Genomic DNA, 18,594 nt, shown 5'->3' with positions numbered 1-18,594 from the left:
CCCACCACAGACAGGGGCTGTTGCCACCAAGCAATCCCTGTCTCATTGCACGAGAAGTAACAGTTAATCCGAGGGAAGGGGTTTCTTTTGAAATACCGCATCTACATGTGGTGAGTTAATTCGGACTAGTGGATTTTTAAAATGGTGACCGGACGCGAATATGCTAATCAAACGTGGGGTATTTAAATCCCGCGCTTCATTCGAAACTTTGGCATGCTGCATTTGCATCCCTAGTTCAGACTAGGGAGCAAGTGTAGACATTCCCTAACTGTGAATACCATCCAGTCATCAGCTCCTTAATTTTTCATCTTTCTTAGTGGTAATTTAGGTAAAAGAGTGTTGTGTGTAATTATTTCTAAAACTAATGAATAAAAAGAAATTTACCAGCACAAGTGAATGCTGGGACACCTTTATATCTCAATAATAAAATCTAAGTGTGGCAGAAAACGTAACAGCCAGGCCCTAAGGTACAACTGGATTTGCTCCAGGAACCTACCCTGCAATCAATATTGGCCAAACTGGACAGTCTCTATGAAAAAGGAATAATGGACACAAATCAGAAATTCAAAATGGTCATGCACAGAAACCTGTTGGGGAACATTTTAACTTGCTCGGGCACTCATTAATGGATCTAAAAGTGATCATCCTCTTACAAAGCAAATGTTGACACATTTAACCAAGGACTGAACAAAGATCTGAGCTGAATGGGCCATTATATTCAACACCCAAATGACATCAAAAGCTAAATATCTGGCACTTACAGTGCACTCTATTTGACTCATTTAGCATGGACAATTTAATCGACAAGGTTCTCCCCCCCCCCCTTCCCTTCCTATTTCCCCTCTTTTTCTGCTATGTATTTATACCTCTGGACCCCTTGCTCCATTCATCTGAAGAATTGAATTGTACCCACAAAAACTCATGATACTATCTACATTTCTTCAGGATTCTACATTTTTTGTTAGTCTCTAAGGTGCTGCAGGACCCATTGTTTGTTTTTTAAGTATTTTCAGTTACAGATTAACACGGCTACGCCTCTGAGAGCTTCAGAAAACATAGCTGAGAATTCAGTAGGTGGCGCTCTTTCCTCTGCCTTATTGTTGAACTAATGCCCCAGCATGAGACGTGGGCACACAGCTGCTGAAGATAACACCTGTCAGATGAGATATAAAAGAAAGCTCCTATGCTGCTTTCACAGGAATATCTTAGAAAAACAGAGGTTAGAGCTAAAAAAGTCCTATAAGGTCATTCAGTCAACCTGTCTGGCATTGTGGGATTGGTCACTACAGTTCATTTTTAGTGCTTGTCATAATTTTGTTTTATAAATCTCAAACAAAGGAGCTTTAACTACAGTACTTCCAAACAAGTTTTTCTTGATATTCAGTCTAAATGTCCCTTTTCTCAGCTTCCTCTCAGTTACTCCAGGTTATACTTTTGTGAATCACACCAAATAAATCTCTCTCTCCCTGGTTTCCAATTACAGTAACATTACTCAAGTGAGTCATCCCACTCAGACAAATTCAGAAGTGATACTTAAAGTGTTGTATCTCATATTCACTCTTGCATCCCACTCTACTTGTGTATAAAGAAGTCTACATAAATGCAAGCAAGTCTGTTGCACCATCTGACACATCATTTGTAATTTGGGTCACATGACTTCACTGGGACCTCTTCCATGAGTGACTTGGCTTGTGCTGTCATAATTTGGTCCATGGTGTTTGCAGCCATCAAATATTTATAGACCGTTTTAATGCCTACCCAAATCCATTTTCATCTTTTAGACAAGCTTTATGACTGGGTGGTTAATCTCAGTTTCCTAGTCCAATTCCCACCTGGGGTAATTACATTTTGCTTGCCCAATTTCCTTCTGTAGTTTCAGCTGAATGTTGTTAGCATTGATGGTTTTTCATGATAAATCATAGGAAAAGGACACAGTCATGGGGGAACAAAAGACCAAAGTCACAAAGTGATATTTAAAATGCTTGAAGTCTATCTCCAAGTAGAAAATGTTTAGAACAATTTATATAAGTAATAATTTAAAACCTTTTAACAGTGCTCTCCCAGTGCCTTCAGGCTCAGCCCTGCAGCAGTGCATGAATGTGGATGGAGAAAAATACTGACACTTATTCTTCAGAGCTGCTTTCCTACCTCAGACTCTGTTAAAGCAACAAGAGTGGCAGCTCCGCACAAATGCTGTTTTTACTCTGACACTGGCCAGAAGTATCTCAGAATTCATTACCTCCCCTTTTGTAGCCCCTACCATCAATGTTCCCGCTACGGTGTGTGCCGTGCACAAAAAATTCGTCCCACGCTCACCTCCTCTGGAGAGCCGCGTAGCAGCACTTACACAGCAGGCAGCTGCTTTGGCAGGAGGGGTCAGCTGAGACGGAGTGGTAAGGAAGCCATTTGGGCAGGGGGCCAGGAACTGATGCAGCCGTATGGTGGGGTGTAGCCGGCCAGAGTAAGTCTAAGGTCCGACACTGGGTTCCCAAAGTACAAAATACACCACACAGGTATCTGTCAAACACAATTAGTTTATTTCTTGACAGATAACAGCTGTGCCCCATAAATGGAAGAACAATATAACAAAGAAGCGGCATATCTTACATCCCTTCCTGCAAGCCTGGGACCCTGGGTAGGCTGCGGACGAAGTGGGAGGTTGTCTCAGCTTCCGAGGCGCCGGTACCCAAAGCCCATCAGTGAGGTCCGATTTGCTAGGCTCTGAGGCAGCCTTAAATACAGTTTTCCCTGCCTTGTTTGGCAGTTTGTAAATTTCCAGGGTTTACTTATTACGTGCTGACGTAGCGCTTAGCTGTTAGTTATCGATCTGGTTCTGATCTGGATCTACTTGTTCTTTGGCCCTGTTTTTGTGATCAGTACGTTAGGGTAAACGTTTATGCATTCTTGCCCTTTACCATTATCTTTACTTGTTCTTGCTATACTGGCAACAATGCTTATCTTAAGTGGCGTATGTTCCCAAAGACTTACTTCTGGCTCATCAGATATAGGGAAAAAAGAGGGGCGGGGGAAGAATGCAGGCCTCACCGCCCCTAAACTAGCATGTACAAAGTTCTTCCGCAATTGACCACTACATGGGGGGAGGCCTGCTCCGGTGGCCAGGGCTGCCACATGGTGAAGGGGTGTCTTCTCCAGTGGCCGGCAACATGTGTGTGTTAATTGGGTGCCATGGTGGCACACATCCAAACCAGTGCACATAACCTCAACATTGGTGAACAAGTGAAAACTCACTCCGCTCATGGTTGAAAAATCTTAGAGGGAACACGGCCTAGCACTGGTCTTTATGGAGTTCTAAGTATTCTTTCTCTCTCTTATCTAGCATGCAGAGCAGGTTTTAACTGGATAACATTCAGTGAACCAATTTCATTTAGAACCTCTCTCAGAAATCATAGATTTTTTTTAGCATGAAAAATCAGAAAACCTAGACTTTCTCTCACAAACATGCACATTTAAATATGATATTCATCTTTGTTTTCTGCTCCAAATTGTTGTGTAGTGTTGGTATATCATGACTCCGTTACTTTGGAGGCGGACATGATACTTGTATGTCCCTTTAAGGTCCAAATCCTGCAAATGTGTGAGTAACTTTATGCATATGAATGGTCCCTTAAGGCTATACATTTATAGCACTACTCAGATTCTTATTCATATAAAGATACTCGTGTGTGGTTGCAGAATTGAGGTCTTAGATTATTCTTGAAGTCTTTGGAATTCCTCAGTATATAAATCCCTACTTTTTAAATCATCATTATCTTTTTAAAAAAAAAAAATCTAGGCTAATGCACAACCCCAAATTCAAGGGCTCAGTCCTCTGCTGTCATGAATTTATGTTTCATAGAGCTTGACAGAGAAGCATGGAGAAAGGTAGTTCTAAATGACCATTCTCTTCTGTTGATCCAAGGAAGGGGGGATAAAAAGTTGATGATTTTGGGGCGGGGGGGGGGGGGCGCGCATCAAAACAATTGGATTTTTATTTAAATCAGATTTTGATTGTTATGTAAATTATAGCAAGTTTCTACAATAAACTGATTTAAAATAAAATCTGAATTTAATACAAAATATATTATGGCTTAAATTTATTAAAATCTCTTAAAATCAGGTTAAGCGCACCTAACTAGTACCATTATCCTTTTTTATAGCTTCTCCGTACTGAACTCTGATTGGCTTAGTTCTCAAACTATGAATACAGGTTGAACCTCTTCAGTCTAGAACTCTCTGGTCTGGAAACATCCGTCAACCGGAATCATTTTAGTTAGCTGGATGTCCACTTTTCATGGGTGTGGCCAACTTTCCCCGAGTCCTATAAAAGTTTTTTTTTACAGCTACCAGTCGTACCTCTCAGTGTTCTGTGCTTTTATTTAACTCTAACTTACCACTAAATGTCCTCTAACAGCCCAGTAAGCAATGGAAGTGCTGGTAATGCTGCTAGACAATACCGACGTCCCATGGTCCAGAAATTTCTCTTGTTTGGAACCAGTCAGATCCTGAGAATTCTGGGCTAGAGAGGCTCAACCTGTATTTATGATTCCATACACTCTATAAACTTTCTGTTCAGCTCATGAAAGCACACTAATCTCTCCAGTAACTTATAAAGATTTTATTTTGAAATAACACTCCTTAGGTCGAATTAATAAGTGGAGCATCCACACTACAAAGCCTGTTATTTTGAAATAACAGGCCGCTTATTTCTAAATCTGTTCTTCTGCTTTTCTTGAGGAATAACACTAATTTTGAAATGGTTATATCAAAATAGTGGTAGTATGGATGCTCCAGTGCCACTATTTCAAAATAACTACTTCCCAGAGTAATTCAAACTAATTGCTCCCTAGTGTTTCCTGGGGCTCTAAGTTGAGGTAGTGCATCCATATTAACAGAGATGCCTTGGACTAATTTAGGGTATGTCTACACTACAAAGTTAATTTGAACTAACGGATGTTAGTTTGAATTAACTTTGATAGGCGCTACACTAGCGTTCTGTTACTTCGAACTTAATTCGGACTAGCGGAGCGCTTAGTTCGAACTAGGTAAACCTCATTCTATGAGGACTAAGCCTAGTTCGAACTTACTAGTTCGAATTAAGGGGTGTGTAGTCCCTTAATTCGAACTAGTGGGAGGCTAGCCCTCCCCAGCTTTCCCTGGTGGCCACTCTGGCCAACACCAGGGAAACTCTATTGACCCCCTCCCGGCCCTGGACCCCTTAAAGGGGCATGGGCTGGCTACGGTGCCCGTGCCAGGTGCAAGCCTGCCAGCACCCAGCCAGCAGACCCTGCACCTGGCACGGCTCAAGCCAGCCACCCGATGCCCCCTAGCCCTCCCCCTCTTCCCGGGACCAGGCTGGCGGCTCCCGGGAGCTTGCCCAGGACCGCAAGAGGCGGGCACCCGCCTGGTCCAGTGCAGACATCGTGGAACTCATCCACGACCTCTGCACTAGGCACAGGAAAGCGGCCATCTAGGGCAGGAGAGCTGCCAGCCTGGCCACCCGGGAGCAGGTTTGCATGAAAATCAAGTTGGTCCACTGAGACCCCCGACCCTGAGCCCTGAGCTTAGAATGGCCGTACTGGGTCAGACCAAAGGTCCATCTAGCCCAGTAGCCTTTCTGCCAACAGGGCCAACCCTAGTGACCCTGGAGGGGATGGACCAAAGACAGTGACCAAGCCATTTGTCTCGTGCCATCCCTCTCCAGACTTCCACAAACTTCGGGCAGGGACACCACTCCTACCCCCTGGCTAATACCACTCCATGGACCCAACCTCCATGAATTGATCTAACTTCTCTTTAAACTCTGTTCTAGTTCTAGCCTTCACAGCCTCCTGCAGCAAGGAGTTCCACAGGTTGACTATTTGTTTTGTGAAGAAGAACTTTCTGTTATTAGTTTGAAGCCTGCTACCCATTCCTTTCCTTTGGTGTCCTCTAGTCCTTCTATTATGGGAACTAATGAAGAACTTTTCTGTATGCACCCTCTCCACCCCAGTCGTGCTTTTATAGACTTCTATCATATCCCCCCTCCATCTCCTCTTTTCTAAGCTGAAAAGTCCCAGTCTCTTTAGCCTCTCTTCATATGGGACCTGTTCCAAACCCCTCATCATTGTAGTTGCCCTCCCCTCTCCCACCCTCTCTCTTCCCCTCTCCCACCTCCTTTTCCCAGTCTCCCCCCGTTTTGTTCAATAAAGACAGATTCTATTTTTGAACACAATTGTCCTTTATTTTGTACATCAGGAAGGGGGCCTAGGGAAGGGTAAGTGGAAGGAGGTGAGGGAGGAATGGGGTACGAGCCCCCGATGGGGAGGACTGGGCTGGCTCTGCGGGCTTCTGGGGATGGAACCTCTCCTGCAGCCCCCGAATTGCCCCCTCTCCCCAGATGGCAGCCTGCGGCAAGTGCAGCCGGTCTGATGGCCGAGTGCTGTGATGTGCCCAGTGTGGGTACTCTGGGCAATCCAAGCCAGGACTGCTTTGCAAGTGGGGCACCCCTGAGAACTGTCTGTCTGGGGTGGAGGTCGGGTCCCTTTAAGCACAGCCCTCGGCTAGCCTGAGACAGCAGCTCCCCGCTCTAAGTCCTCCTCTTATGCCCTGCCGGCACTGCTTCCGGCCATCCTTAACCCCGGTTCAGGGTCCACTCTGTGTGGACATGCTAGTTCGAATTAGAAAAACGCTAATTCAAACTAGTTTTTTTAGTCTGGATGCGTTAGTTCGAATTAGCTTAGTTCGAATTAACTAATTCGAACTAAGTTAGTTCAAATTAGCGCTGTAGTGTAGACATACCCTTAGAGGCTTCCCCATAGTGAGGACATGCTATTTAGATTTTGTTGTTTCAGGAGTTAAGTTGATTTAACTTACTTTGAAATAGCCTAATGTAGACATACCCTTGGACACTAACAAAAAATATAGATAGTATCATGTGCTTTTATGTGCACAACCGTCTTGTTCAGATGACAAATATGGAGCAAGAGGCACAGGACAAATAAAAAAACATAAAAAGAATGGTATGGGGGAGGGGGAAAAACCCTTGTCAATTAAAGTGTTCATGCTAAATGAAGCTAATAGAGTGGGCTATAAGTGTCTGATACTCAGTTTTTGATGTAATTCAGCTTTTTTAATATAACAGAGCATCCATGAAATGTCTTTGTTCAGATGCTGGCTAAGTGTCTGTCAGCCGACGGTCAGGGCAGTGTGTGTGTGTATGTTTCCGAGAAAAGGTTTAACGTCCGTGCCTTTACTGCTAGGACCGGGGTCCCATCGCAGAGGGTGGCCAGCAGGCCAACAGACGCCCCGTTATATAGGAAGAGCTTATTACATCTTAGATTTCAGCTGCTAGAATTTCATAATTCCTTCGCAGCGGGCAGCCTTGAGGAAAGACTGAAAGATGCCCCAGTGGGTCCTGTCACCTGGGAGTGACACAGATCCAAACGCCCAAGCTCTTCCTATAACTGTCCCTTTAGACCGGCTGAAGTTCTTTTAAATTGTGCTTGGTTCTGTTACAGCAACTGAAGGAGTCAGGTTAAAGCTTAAACAGTTACAGGTTTATTGAGGAAGCTTATAAATCATATGGTTACAATGGCTATTGCTCTATTTCTTAACTATTAGCAAAATATAGGTCTTAAAAATGGTTACAAAGAAGATAAAGATAGAAAAATAGAAATAATGGTACCAAGTAACAGCTTACTCTTTCTATGTGTACACTTAAGACAGAGGACCACATCCAGGTACCATTTTTACCCCCTTCTGTGCCTCTCGACTCCAGCATGTCAGGCCAGGGCCGGTCCCTCAATTCCTAGGAAAGACGAAAATACGAGGTGGGCGTCCCCATAGAACCTCGGGAGGTCAAACACCTAACCCGACCAGCAGGTAGAGGGTAGAATGACACTCAAAGTGAGTGTGTGCTGGGCCCATCTTTTATAATCATGGGGTCACGTATTTCTCTTTCTTATCTTAATTGCCAATTGATGCTGGTCTGTCTGCTGTGAGACCAGTTCTTACAAGGGAGTTGTGAACTTAATTTACACTTGTAAGAGAGATTTGAGATGATTAAATTTTGAAGTACAGGACATTGTTTTCTCAGTGGGAAATTCCTCTTCCTGGGACTGTGTGTTCGAATCAACATAGGTGCCAGCCGGTGGCAGTCTCACATATCCTGATCTCTCCTCATATCTATGTTTCAGCTTCTCAGGATCAGATGAGCCAGCATAGACTATGCTGATATTATTGCTCCTTCTCTGTCCTGTATGCTTCAGAGAGGCAAATAAGATGGATAATATGGAGGCAGGCTGTCTGGCCACAGTGTTGATATCTTTAACCTGAAGTACCAGGAGAGATGCCTAAACTGCTTAAGAAAATAATGCTATGACATGGGCCTCTTATAACTAGCCAGCAGTCACTCAAACCATAATTTCAAGGCTGGAGGTGAACTATGAAAACAGTGCATTTATGATGATAATTTTAAAAAAGTCATACTTTGAACTGGTGGAAGTCACTAGCTCATCACTTAGAACCAAAGTTTGTTGAAGAGCTAAACCAGTTTTTGAAAGGAGCAGCCTCTTCTGCGGACACTGGAAGAATATTTTCTTAATTTGAACTAATTCATTCAGAAATGAGAAATCAATTAGGAGTTGAAAAAAAGCAGGAAAACATGTTTTTCTCTCTCTTTCTAAGTCTATGTCTAGACTGCAGGCTTGTTTCAGAAGAAGCTTTCCAAAAGAGATCTTCTGGAAAAACTTCTTCCGAAAGAGAACATCCACACTGCAAAAGCGCATAAAAAAAAAATGATCTGCTTTTTCGAAGGATAGCAGCCACACTGAATGGACACTATCTCGCATTTCAGCTGTGATTACTATGAATGGATCTGTGCTTTTTCCTCTTTCCTCTTCTTTAAAAAGAACTCCCTCTTCCCTGTCCACACATGCCTTTTTCCAAAGGTACGTCTACACTGTGAGTTTTTTCCACGATGGAGGTATCCCGGAAAAACTCCACCACATCCAGGGAACGCGTTTCCTCTTCCGCTTCTTTTTGCAGAAGTGCAAAAATGCTTTTTCGGAAGCTCTGTCTTCTTCATTCTATGAGGAAGAAGGGATCTTCTGAAAAAGGGGGATTTTCCAAAATTTGGCCCACTGTAGTCGGGCCAAATTTTGGAAAAGCCTCTTCTGGAAAAAAATTGGAAAAAGCTATGCAAAATGTAGAGTACATTTTGCGTAGCTTTTTCCGGAAAAAAAAGCTGTAGTGTAGACCTAGACCAAAAGAGCTCTTTGGGAAAAAGGCTTCTTCCTCATAGAATGAGGATTACCAATGTTGGAAAAACCCCTCTGTTCTTTTGATTTTCTTTCAGAAGAACGTGATTGCAGTGTGGACATAATTGAAGTATTTTCAGAAAAATAGATATATACTAGCTTTAAAAATTGAGAGACCATCTAAGTAACTTAGGAGACTATTGACTCATTTTCAATACATTTCATAAAGAGGAATTTAATCTTCAGTTGCCTTTATTTAGGCATATTTGAAAATTTTCCCAGGCTGACCCAAACTAATCAGTTAATTCACTCACTACATTTAATTCAGCTCATTCCTTTAATAAATTGTGTAGTTTCAAATGTAAAGCATATTATGATAGAAGAAATTTCTGTATCCAAAACATTAGAGTTGTTTAGTTTAATAAAAATTAATGTCATATGCTGTTTTGTGTTTTTAATTAAAGTGTGTTATACCGTGTTACTATCCTAATGGTCCTTGACACAAATCATGAGCATAAAGTTAATTATCTAGCACATAAACACTATGGCATTCAGCATTTTCCAACATACTAATAATGTACAATTAATAAGTATCTGAAAAATATTAAACTTATATAATTACCCAAATAAAAATACATACTTAACTTCTTAGACAGCAAAAAGGTATACTAAATCTAGTGTAAAAGTTATATTTTGTTGTAAATGAAAATTTGTAATGATTATAACTAATGAGAATGCACTTTTCTTAGAAAATAAGTGAAATACAAATGGAAAAGTTGATTTAAAAATTGTTATTTAAATTAAGGTTTTCCATTTGGTGATTTAAATCAGTCTGCCCTGGTCCTGATATAGCTGGGGACCAAAACAGCCCCTACCATATTTAGAACAATCTAGTGCTGCTCCAAATTATGCCACCTGCCATAGTTTCATAGGAATTGTTTTGTTGGCTGAAGGTCAGGCAAAGTGCCATGCACTCTGGCAACCCCCTCCTATACCTTATTCATAAAATGTAGGAGAAGAGGAGGCAAGAACAAGTGACACAGAGCTGACATTAGAACCAGTCCCCAACTCCAGAAGAGTCAGGCCTGATACCCTCCTTTCATCTTTAATATTTTTATTGTGATAAGCACAGTGCAAACACAATTAAAAACAATCTCTGCCCTAGTGAGCATTCAGTCTAGTACAAAACATGGCAGTGAATTTGTCAGAGCTGGAACTGGTGTTATTTAGGGCTACCAAGCTTCTATTCAATGGGAACAACTTTAAATTCTATGCACAATAGTGATCAACAGGTGAAAGGCTCTAAATGCTTCCATATGTTCATAATGACCTATAATCTCCACAAGACCTAAGTTAAATCAATTAAAAACAGCATGTAAACATGTCCATTAAATGTGGAAATATAGTCCTATCAGCCTGACATCAATCCTGGTCAAGACAATGGAATGGCTTATATAGGAGTCAGTCAATAAAGAATTACTGAGGGTAATGTTATTAATGCAATCAACATGAATTAATAGGAAACACACACACTTTTGGGTCGGGACACCCATGATTTCAACACCATGAAATTTCAGATTTAAATACCCAAGACCATGAAATTTATGATTTTTAAAACCTTATGACCATAAAATTGACCAAAATGCACTGTGAATTTGGTAGGGCCCAAATTATGCATCAAAATATTTTTCACCACATACTAGCTTGCAGAACTGGTGCATGTACATATTTCAAACATAGAGTTAATATGAGCACATATTCTGGAAGATCCTCATGTTCATGGAACCATCCATTCATCCCTGGGATGCAGATTACTCCTGTTCAGAAATGGGAGAACATATGAACAGCCATACTGGGTTCGATCAAAGGTCTGTCTAGCCCAGTATCCTGTCTTCCAACAGTGGCCAATGCCAGATTTCCCAGAGGGATCAGCACAAAATTGGTGCAATGCCTCCATTATCAAGTAAGAGGCAGTATTATTTCTGGGGCTGTAAGCTGTACCCCAGAATGTCCCTCAGTGGTTTTCTTACCCTTTTTGAGCTGCGCACTTTGCCAATTTTCAGGGATTTAGGAGTTGTTTCTATTAGGGTAAGAAATGAATAATGGACTCAGGGATTTTGGGGGCAATTCTGTTTATTTACAAAGAATAAAAAATCATGTTTCTCTGAACACAGTAAGAATAAAAAAAATAGGAGACAGATTCATTGTGCATAGTCACAAGTTTATTTTAGCTAAGGTATTGCCCACAAATTCTCTTAACTTTTTCTAAGAGAAAGCTCCTTTAAGCAGTCTCTTGAGCTTCCTTGCTGCTTTTTCTTTATATGTGATGTTTCAGTGGCTTCTCTCTGTACACTCATACACATCCATCAGTACGCTAGTACCCTACCTCCTGCATTTGCAATCAGAAGTCAGGGAAAATCCCTCAACCTGCATAGCTGAACTCCTACTCAACCTTGCCATGTGCCTGTGTTTTGACTGGTATTTCCTATTGTTTCAATTACCTATTCTTTAAAGGAGCTGGATTTCTTATTAAATTTATCCTGAATGTAGTCAGCTGTTCTCATCACCATCACAGAGGTTTCACCCAACCCCTAGCATAGTTGTTTCCATTATGATCTGTGGGATCTGTGAAAAGACCTCTCCATGTGTTGGTTTAATTGAGGAACAGAATGCCTCACTTCTGTTGTGACATTTTCCTATGTGTGCTCAGGAGCATAAGAAACCTGATTTTGTCACATGTACAACACACAACTAACAGTATATGTAAAACATCTCTTTATTTTAGAGTTTTAGTAACAGCTGGCTTTGAAATGTTCTTAGCCTATTGACTACATTCCCCAACTGTGGTCCTTTCAAGAAGGCTGCCCAATTGCTCCTGGAGGTTACAGAGCATATATTCTCTAATTTGCAAAATACTTTATTTGGTACCATTTTAACCTCTTAACCCATTTTTCACTGGGAGGGAAAGTGTATAAATGTAAGCAAAATAATAAATAATCTCTTCAAATATTAATAAGCTCAACTGTGAGCACTTAAAAACAATGTGTGAGTTCTGTACACAGGATGGTGCTTTAAGAATGTTGAATTCTTGCTGTATTTTAGCTCAAGTTTTTAAAAGGAGTCTGTAAGTTTTCAGTAGTCTTTGCTGTTTTCATGTGCCAAAATAAAGTCTTTGTTGTTCTGTTCTATGTCTTCTTTATACCATATGACAAATGAGCCACAATAACAGAGGCAGCATGTGCTAATAAAGAAATGTTGTTAGTTATTCAATATTTCACACAACTGTAAAAAGTGCTTGAAATCCTAAAAGAGTGTCTGCATGAAGTATTCTTAGGACCTATATTTTCATTGCATTTGCATTTTAAGACTGTTTTAACCAGCTCACACGTATTGTTCCAAATCCTGCAGGAAGACAGATAAGACACCAGGAATGTGGTTTCAGTAAACTTCAGTTTTATTAATACATCTTGGAACTATCCAGCAATAACTCTCATTCTGTGCAGATCATCTCTCTTTTGAAATCTGTTCCACCTGGTGGGGGGCTGCCCATTATCCTGGTCCTAGTATCTGGGACTCCGCTGCTCTCCACTCATAAAGGGCTGACAGGGATGAGAAAGAAGATTTTCTCCTAGCTTTTCCCGATATTAAGAACTCCAACCCCGTTCTCCACCTTCTTTAGGTGATGCCTTCTCCTAATCTGCTTCCCATTCTAGTATATCAGGGAACTGAATGTACTACTAAACAATTAACTGCATTGGGCATCTGCAGGCTATGACAAAATGAATTTTACAACTTTAACTACCTATTGGCTCCCTGGACTGCTGAGAGGAAAGTAACTCCAGTTGCATGTGTAACTCCAGTTTATGTCAATGAGACTTTCATGCATGATCAAAAGGAAAATTAAAGCTCCTGAGGAAGGAGCTTTTCACTGACAATCAGTATTATGGCAGCTCTGGGTGGGCTTTGCATCTAACTCATTGCATCTAAAAGACTGAATTTTGCATTTATTCCTTTTTGTTCTGGCAGATCCATTTCTTTTGAAGAGCAATGCAAATAATTGTCACTTTTTCCAGAACTAATATCGCTACCACTCCCTTGTTCAGCTGATAGGGATTTTATAAGGGTTGTTTTGTAAACATTTCTTACCTAGTATTCCTCTTACTCTCCATAGCTGCCCTTCCCAGGCTTTGCACATCCCCATTTTGTAACATGCTTAGACTTAACCAGGTGGTGACCTAAAACCTAATGTCCTCTCCTGAGATCTGTGCTGGTGAATAGCATATCTTGGTGCCTTTTTACTACTGAATGAATCTTTTTGGTTCAGGTAAAGCAAAATAAAGTAAACAAAATCAATTAAAGCAAAATAAAAATAAACAAGTTATACTTCCAAAAAACAGGAGTGGGGGAAGAACCAGAAAGTCATCTTTGGTTTGACCATCTATTTATGTAAATAATTTTACCTCATTATTTATTATTGTTTCTTTATATTTCCAGGGCTACAGCTACTCACAGGGGGCAAGTTATATTCAAGGATGCCTTAGCACAGCAGTTGTGTGAACAGGGAGGTGAGAGCTATTGCATTTTAAAATGTAATGCTAAATGTGCTTTCTACATTTTAATTCCTATCAGTGCTATTCATCATGAAAGGATGCTATTTCACTGATCATAGAAAATGCAGTTAGGATATGTTTTATATCCTCAAGCCAGTTACCCTTGTATATTTGCACCCTCTTATGAGTGATCAGGATTTCATATGTAGGTTAGGTCCCTGTTGTCAAACAAGAAGGGACATAAACATTAAAATAAACCATATTCTAAGAATACTCTGAAACTTTTTAAACATGTCTAACCTCTATTTTGTCAGAAATGCAAGTTGAATTACAATGACTATTAACTGTAAAAAAAGTGCAATTGGCCTATAGCTAAAGTTTCATTTATCATTGATTTAAAATGTATCTTTGTAAAGAAATTGCTTTCTCATTTTGCAAAAGTAGGTCATCCGATTTCTGCTAGTCAGCTATAACATTTGATCATTTTTAAAGCTAAACAGGAGTGTTTGAAGTATACTAACTTCTTCAAAAATCAGATTGTTGCTATAGGTTATCATATAAATTCTTTTGATGAATGATCAGAAAATAAATCTTATATTGTGAAAGTGCATCTATAAACAGGCCATACTACACTGAACATACTTCATTAAAACACTAGATGCTGAAGACAGCATTCATCATTTATGGTAGAAAAACTAAGGAATTTTTTCATTTAAACTGACTCAGAATTTTATGTCTTCATTCCCCAAAATCCCATTTCCATGCTAGAAGAGACAATGGAACACAGGCCAAAAAGCAACTCTGTGGTCAGTCCTAAAGAAATATTGCAAAATCAGAGATGCATCATGCAGATTCATAAATAAGGGGAAGTCCCACAAAATAACACCTGTCAGGGCTGTTCCCCACACTGGCACTTCAAGGGTTTGTCTAGACAGCTTTCCTTTTCTGCAAGAGGAAATGCAAATAAAGTGCTAATTAGCATATTTTCACACTTCATTTGCATCTCCTCTTCCGACCCTTTTTGCGGAAGAGGTTTTTTCGCCAAAAATGTAGTCTAGACGCAGCTTTGTTGTGGAAAAAACCCTTTTTCAAAAGAACCTGTATTCCTCAAAAAATGAGGTTTACAGGGTCTTTCAAAAAAGGGGAGGTTTGCAAAAAAAACTGCGGATAGACTGCGTTTTTTGGCAAAAAAAACCTCTTCCACAAAAAGGGTCAGAAGAGGAGATGTAAATGAAGTGTGAGAATATGCTAATCAACCCTTCATTTGCATTTCCTCTTTCGGAAGAGGAAAGCAGTCTAGATGTACCCCTTGTGCAGAAGATGGGGTCCCACAATGACTTAAAATATACCTTGTCTCTACAAGATCTGGTTACAAAAACTCCCCCAGAGTCACAGATTCACTGACTTTGGGGGAGGAGAGGAAGCTGTCATCATCAAGTGATTTTATCTCTAAAACCAGGGGCGAACACTTGAATTCTCACCCAGGGTGCCCCAAAAGAGCTTGAAAAAAAAGAAAAGAGAAAAGCTGCAGTCTCTGGTAGCTGACTGCCCAGCCTCAGGCAGGCAAATCCACACACACACTGACTCTGTTACTCTCCAGGACACAAGAATCAAATCATCATCTTAAAAAAGTGATTTTTATTACAAAACAAAAGATATACTTAATAAAGCATACTTGGCTGCAAGATGTTACAGAGCAACTAAGGAAAACAAAACACAGAGAAAATCTCTGGGAACAGTTCTTAGAAGGTAAATGGGGAGGCATAAATTCACACCGAGCAATTCAAACCAAACCACAAAATAGAGAAAAATACCCTGATTACTACCAGATTCACTTTTCCCCCTTTATTTATTCATGATCTTCTCTTTATACAGTTCACTTTCATGCCCTGAATTCTTTGGAGGTATGGTAGCCCTGACTGGGTTTAAATCATTCTGGGTATGTCTAGACTGCATTCCTCTGTTGGCAGCTAATTTGCATAAACATGGCCACCTCATTTTTCCGACTCAGCACTTTGTTGGCAAAAAGCAGCAGTGTAGAGGGGGATCTGTCAAGAAAGAAAGCCTTTTTCGACAGATCCCTTATGCCTCCTGCAAGGAGGTTTACAGGATCTGTCGACAAAGTGCTGAGTCAGCAAAATGCAGCGGACATTTTTGTGCAAATTAGGCATGGGATATTTAAATCCCTGCCTCATTTGCAGTGTCGACTTGCCTAATCTGCATCCCTCTGCTGACAGAGGGATACAGTCTAGACATACCCTCTGTGTCTCACCATTCCTGGTTTAACTCTCCCACACAAAGAAAGCAAGCAAGGTATCTATATCCAATTCAAATTTCAGCACTCTATCTTGACTTATTCTTTCTGGCCCCTTGCCAATACCCTTGCTATCTACCTGAGTCCAACCCCTTAGTCACTGGGTACTGCTGGCCAGCAATCCTCCTATCCATTACAATGCCCTTGAAGCATCAGACAGAAGTGCAGGTATTTTTTATGAGTTTGGGAATGTTTTATATTCAGCTTTTTATAGGAAGATGCAGTTGAATATTTGATCAAGAGAATGAAACAAACAGAATTCAGCTGCAGTGGTAGAGTTATGAAGGTTCTGAAAGGGGGAGACTAGAAACATTAATTATGATGGGGCAGAAAATGGGAAGCAACCAGATGGATTCAAAGAGAAGGATGACATTGTCATAATGATGAGCTGGGAAGTTGGTCTTCGCAGCTGCCTTTTGATTAACTACAAGAATTATGACTGGAGATGTTGGGGAAGCCATATTAAATTTATTATTTTTGTTGTTCTCATTGTAGCACCGAGGAGTCATAGTTATGAACCAGAAGCCCATTATGCTAGGTGCTGTACAAAACGTATAGTAATCAAGATGGGAGATGATGAAAGGCTGGTTCAGAGTTTTCACTATGAGAAAAGAAAGCAAAGTTTGAATTTTGGAAATGTGGGTGAAGAATTGAGAAGATCTAGACATGGCCTTCATGTGCAGGGCAAGAGAAAGGGGGAGTTGCAGGAGGCTGGTAAGGTCCTGTTGTTTTGAACAGAACAGAATTTCACGGAGGTAGCTCTGGAGTACAGTTCTGGATATCTTATATTTGAGCTGGCAGTGCAACCGCTAGATGAAGACTCAGAGGCATGAGCTGAGATATGAATTTGGATGGTGTCATAGCAGTGTTACCGCTAAGATTTTCCATCCATGAGAGGAATGAGTTTTGTCTTGTGCACCAATATTGAGGTCATGTGCACTTATTCGGATGTGTGCCACCATGGCACCCAAGTTATTAATAAATATCTTATATATGGAAAGTCAGGGGCCTCATCCAGAATCAAATCACAGATGGTAGAACGGGGGATGAAATATTGTTCATTGTTTTCAGGAACGGGTCAATTTCAAGTAATTTTTCAACTTGTAAAAATTATGAAAAAGTTTTGAAATTATCAGAATGTTCTTTTGACCTTTTCTAGATACAAAACTCCAATCTTCTGGTACAGAACAACTTTTCATTTCAATTTTAAGTGAAGTATAGTAAAACAGTGAAAAAATACACAATGATAAAAACAAAACATTTGGAAATCATGAAAACAAAAGTTTCAACTGACTCAGAATTGGGGGTTGGAGGTCTCCAGATTTTTGGCTTGAGAAGTTTCAGATTTCTCTTTTCATCCTGATTCGGAACATGAACATTTTCAGATACTTCAAATTTTCATGGGACAAAAAACCCATTTCATGCCCAGCTCCAATGGATGGTAACAGTTTTATTATCCACCTTGCATTACACAAGATAAATCTAAAAGCATGATCTCTTAAAAAGACATCATCCTAAACCCCTCTAAACTGCCTATTTATAGCTAATGAGATAGAAATTAAATATACATTTGTCTCACATTTTCCCCTTGGCTTTTATGTGTGTAGTCTCTCCCTGCTCATCATAACAGGGACCTTAGGATTCAATGCTCCTGGAGTATTCCCTTTCTCCCATTCAGTTGAGATACTCCTGCCTAATGACCATGTAAGCAAATTAAAATCAGGTCAGGTAAAATCTGTAATACAGACTCATTCATTGCAGATTATCTCTTTATTGGTTTTCACTGTGTTTTAAACTGGAGATATAAAGGCAAATTCATCCCAGGTGTAATACAATCTCATAACCGTGAAGTTATTACCAGTGTTTAATTTGGCCCATAATATTCCCTTCTGCATACTGAAAATTATAGAGGTAGAGATCATAGAATCATAGAACACTAGAACTGGACGGGACCTCGAGAGGTCAATGAGTCCAATCCCCTGCCCTCATGGAAGGATCCTGCTGTCAAAAATCATGCCTGAAGATGATGAAAAACTTTTCAGGAAGATTTCAACTCATACCAACGTTAATCTAATTAACACACCAAACTGCATTCATCCCTTCTTCCTATGGCCATTTTGGAAGCTTTAAAAGTTCCATTTTGCTTCAGTTTTTTGATGACTGTGTTTAAAAAAAGCTGTTTGAAGTGAAAGTGAAATCTTTAAAACAGCCACTTCAATCACTTCCTCTTATTGACAAGATCCAGGAAAGCAACTCTGTGGAGTGAGCATAGACTGTCAGGATTCCTGCAAAATGGATTGTATGGGGCTTGCATACCCACCATATTTTTGAGAAGACCAGTTGTGTAAAATTATGAGTGGGTTGATATATTGTAGATTTTATACCACATTATACCATTAGCTCACATCATCCGCTATCCCTCCTTCATCAGGGGCCAATAACAGCCAAATAACACTAAGCCAGACAAATCACATTTCTGTAAACAGACTTTTTA

The 18,594-nt window shown here is 40.4% G+C and overlaps 1 protein-coding gene across 1 annotated transcript in view; it reads left to right on the top strand.

Annotated features, from left to right (window-relative positions):
* Window positions 1–18,594, top strand: part of RELN (reelin) — a 500,016-nt gene that overhangs the window by 198,667 nt on the left and 282,755 nt on the right. The window contains exon 4 of the mRNA XM_006137543.4: window positions 13,731–13,801. Within this exon, the coding sequence (XP_006137605.3) occupies window positions 13,731–13,801 (71 nt within the window). The remainder of the gene's footprint in view (window positions 1–13,730; window positions 13,802–18,594) is intronic.

The sequence above is a fragment of the Pelodiscus sinensis genome, chromosome 1, assembly GCF_052426305.1.
Source record: "Pelodiscus sinensis isolate ZL-2025 chromosome 1, ASM5242630v1, whole genome shotgun sequence".
NCBI classification, from domain to species: domain Eukaryota; kingdom Metazoa; phylum Chordata; order Testudines; family Trionychidae; genus Pelodiscus; species Pelodiscus sinensis.
This window is presented reverse-complemented; position numbering and strand designations above follow the sequence as displayed.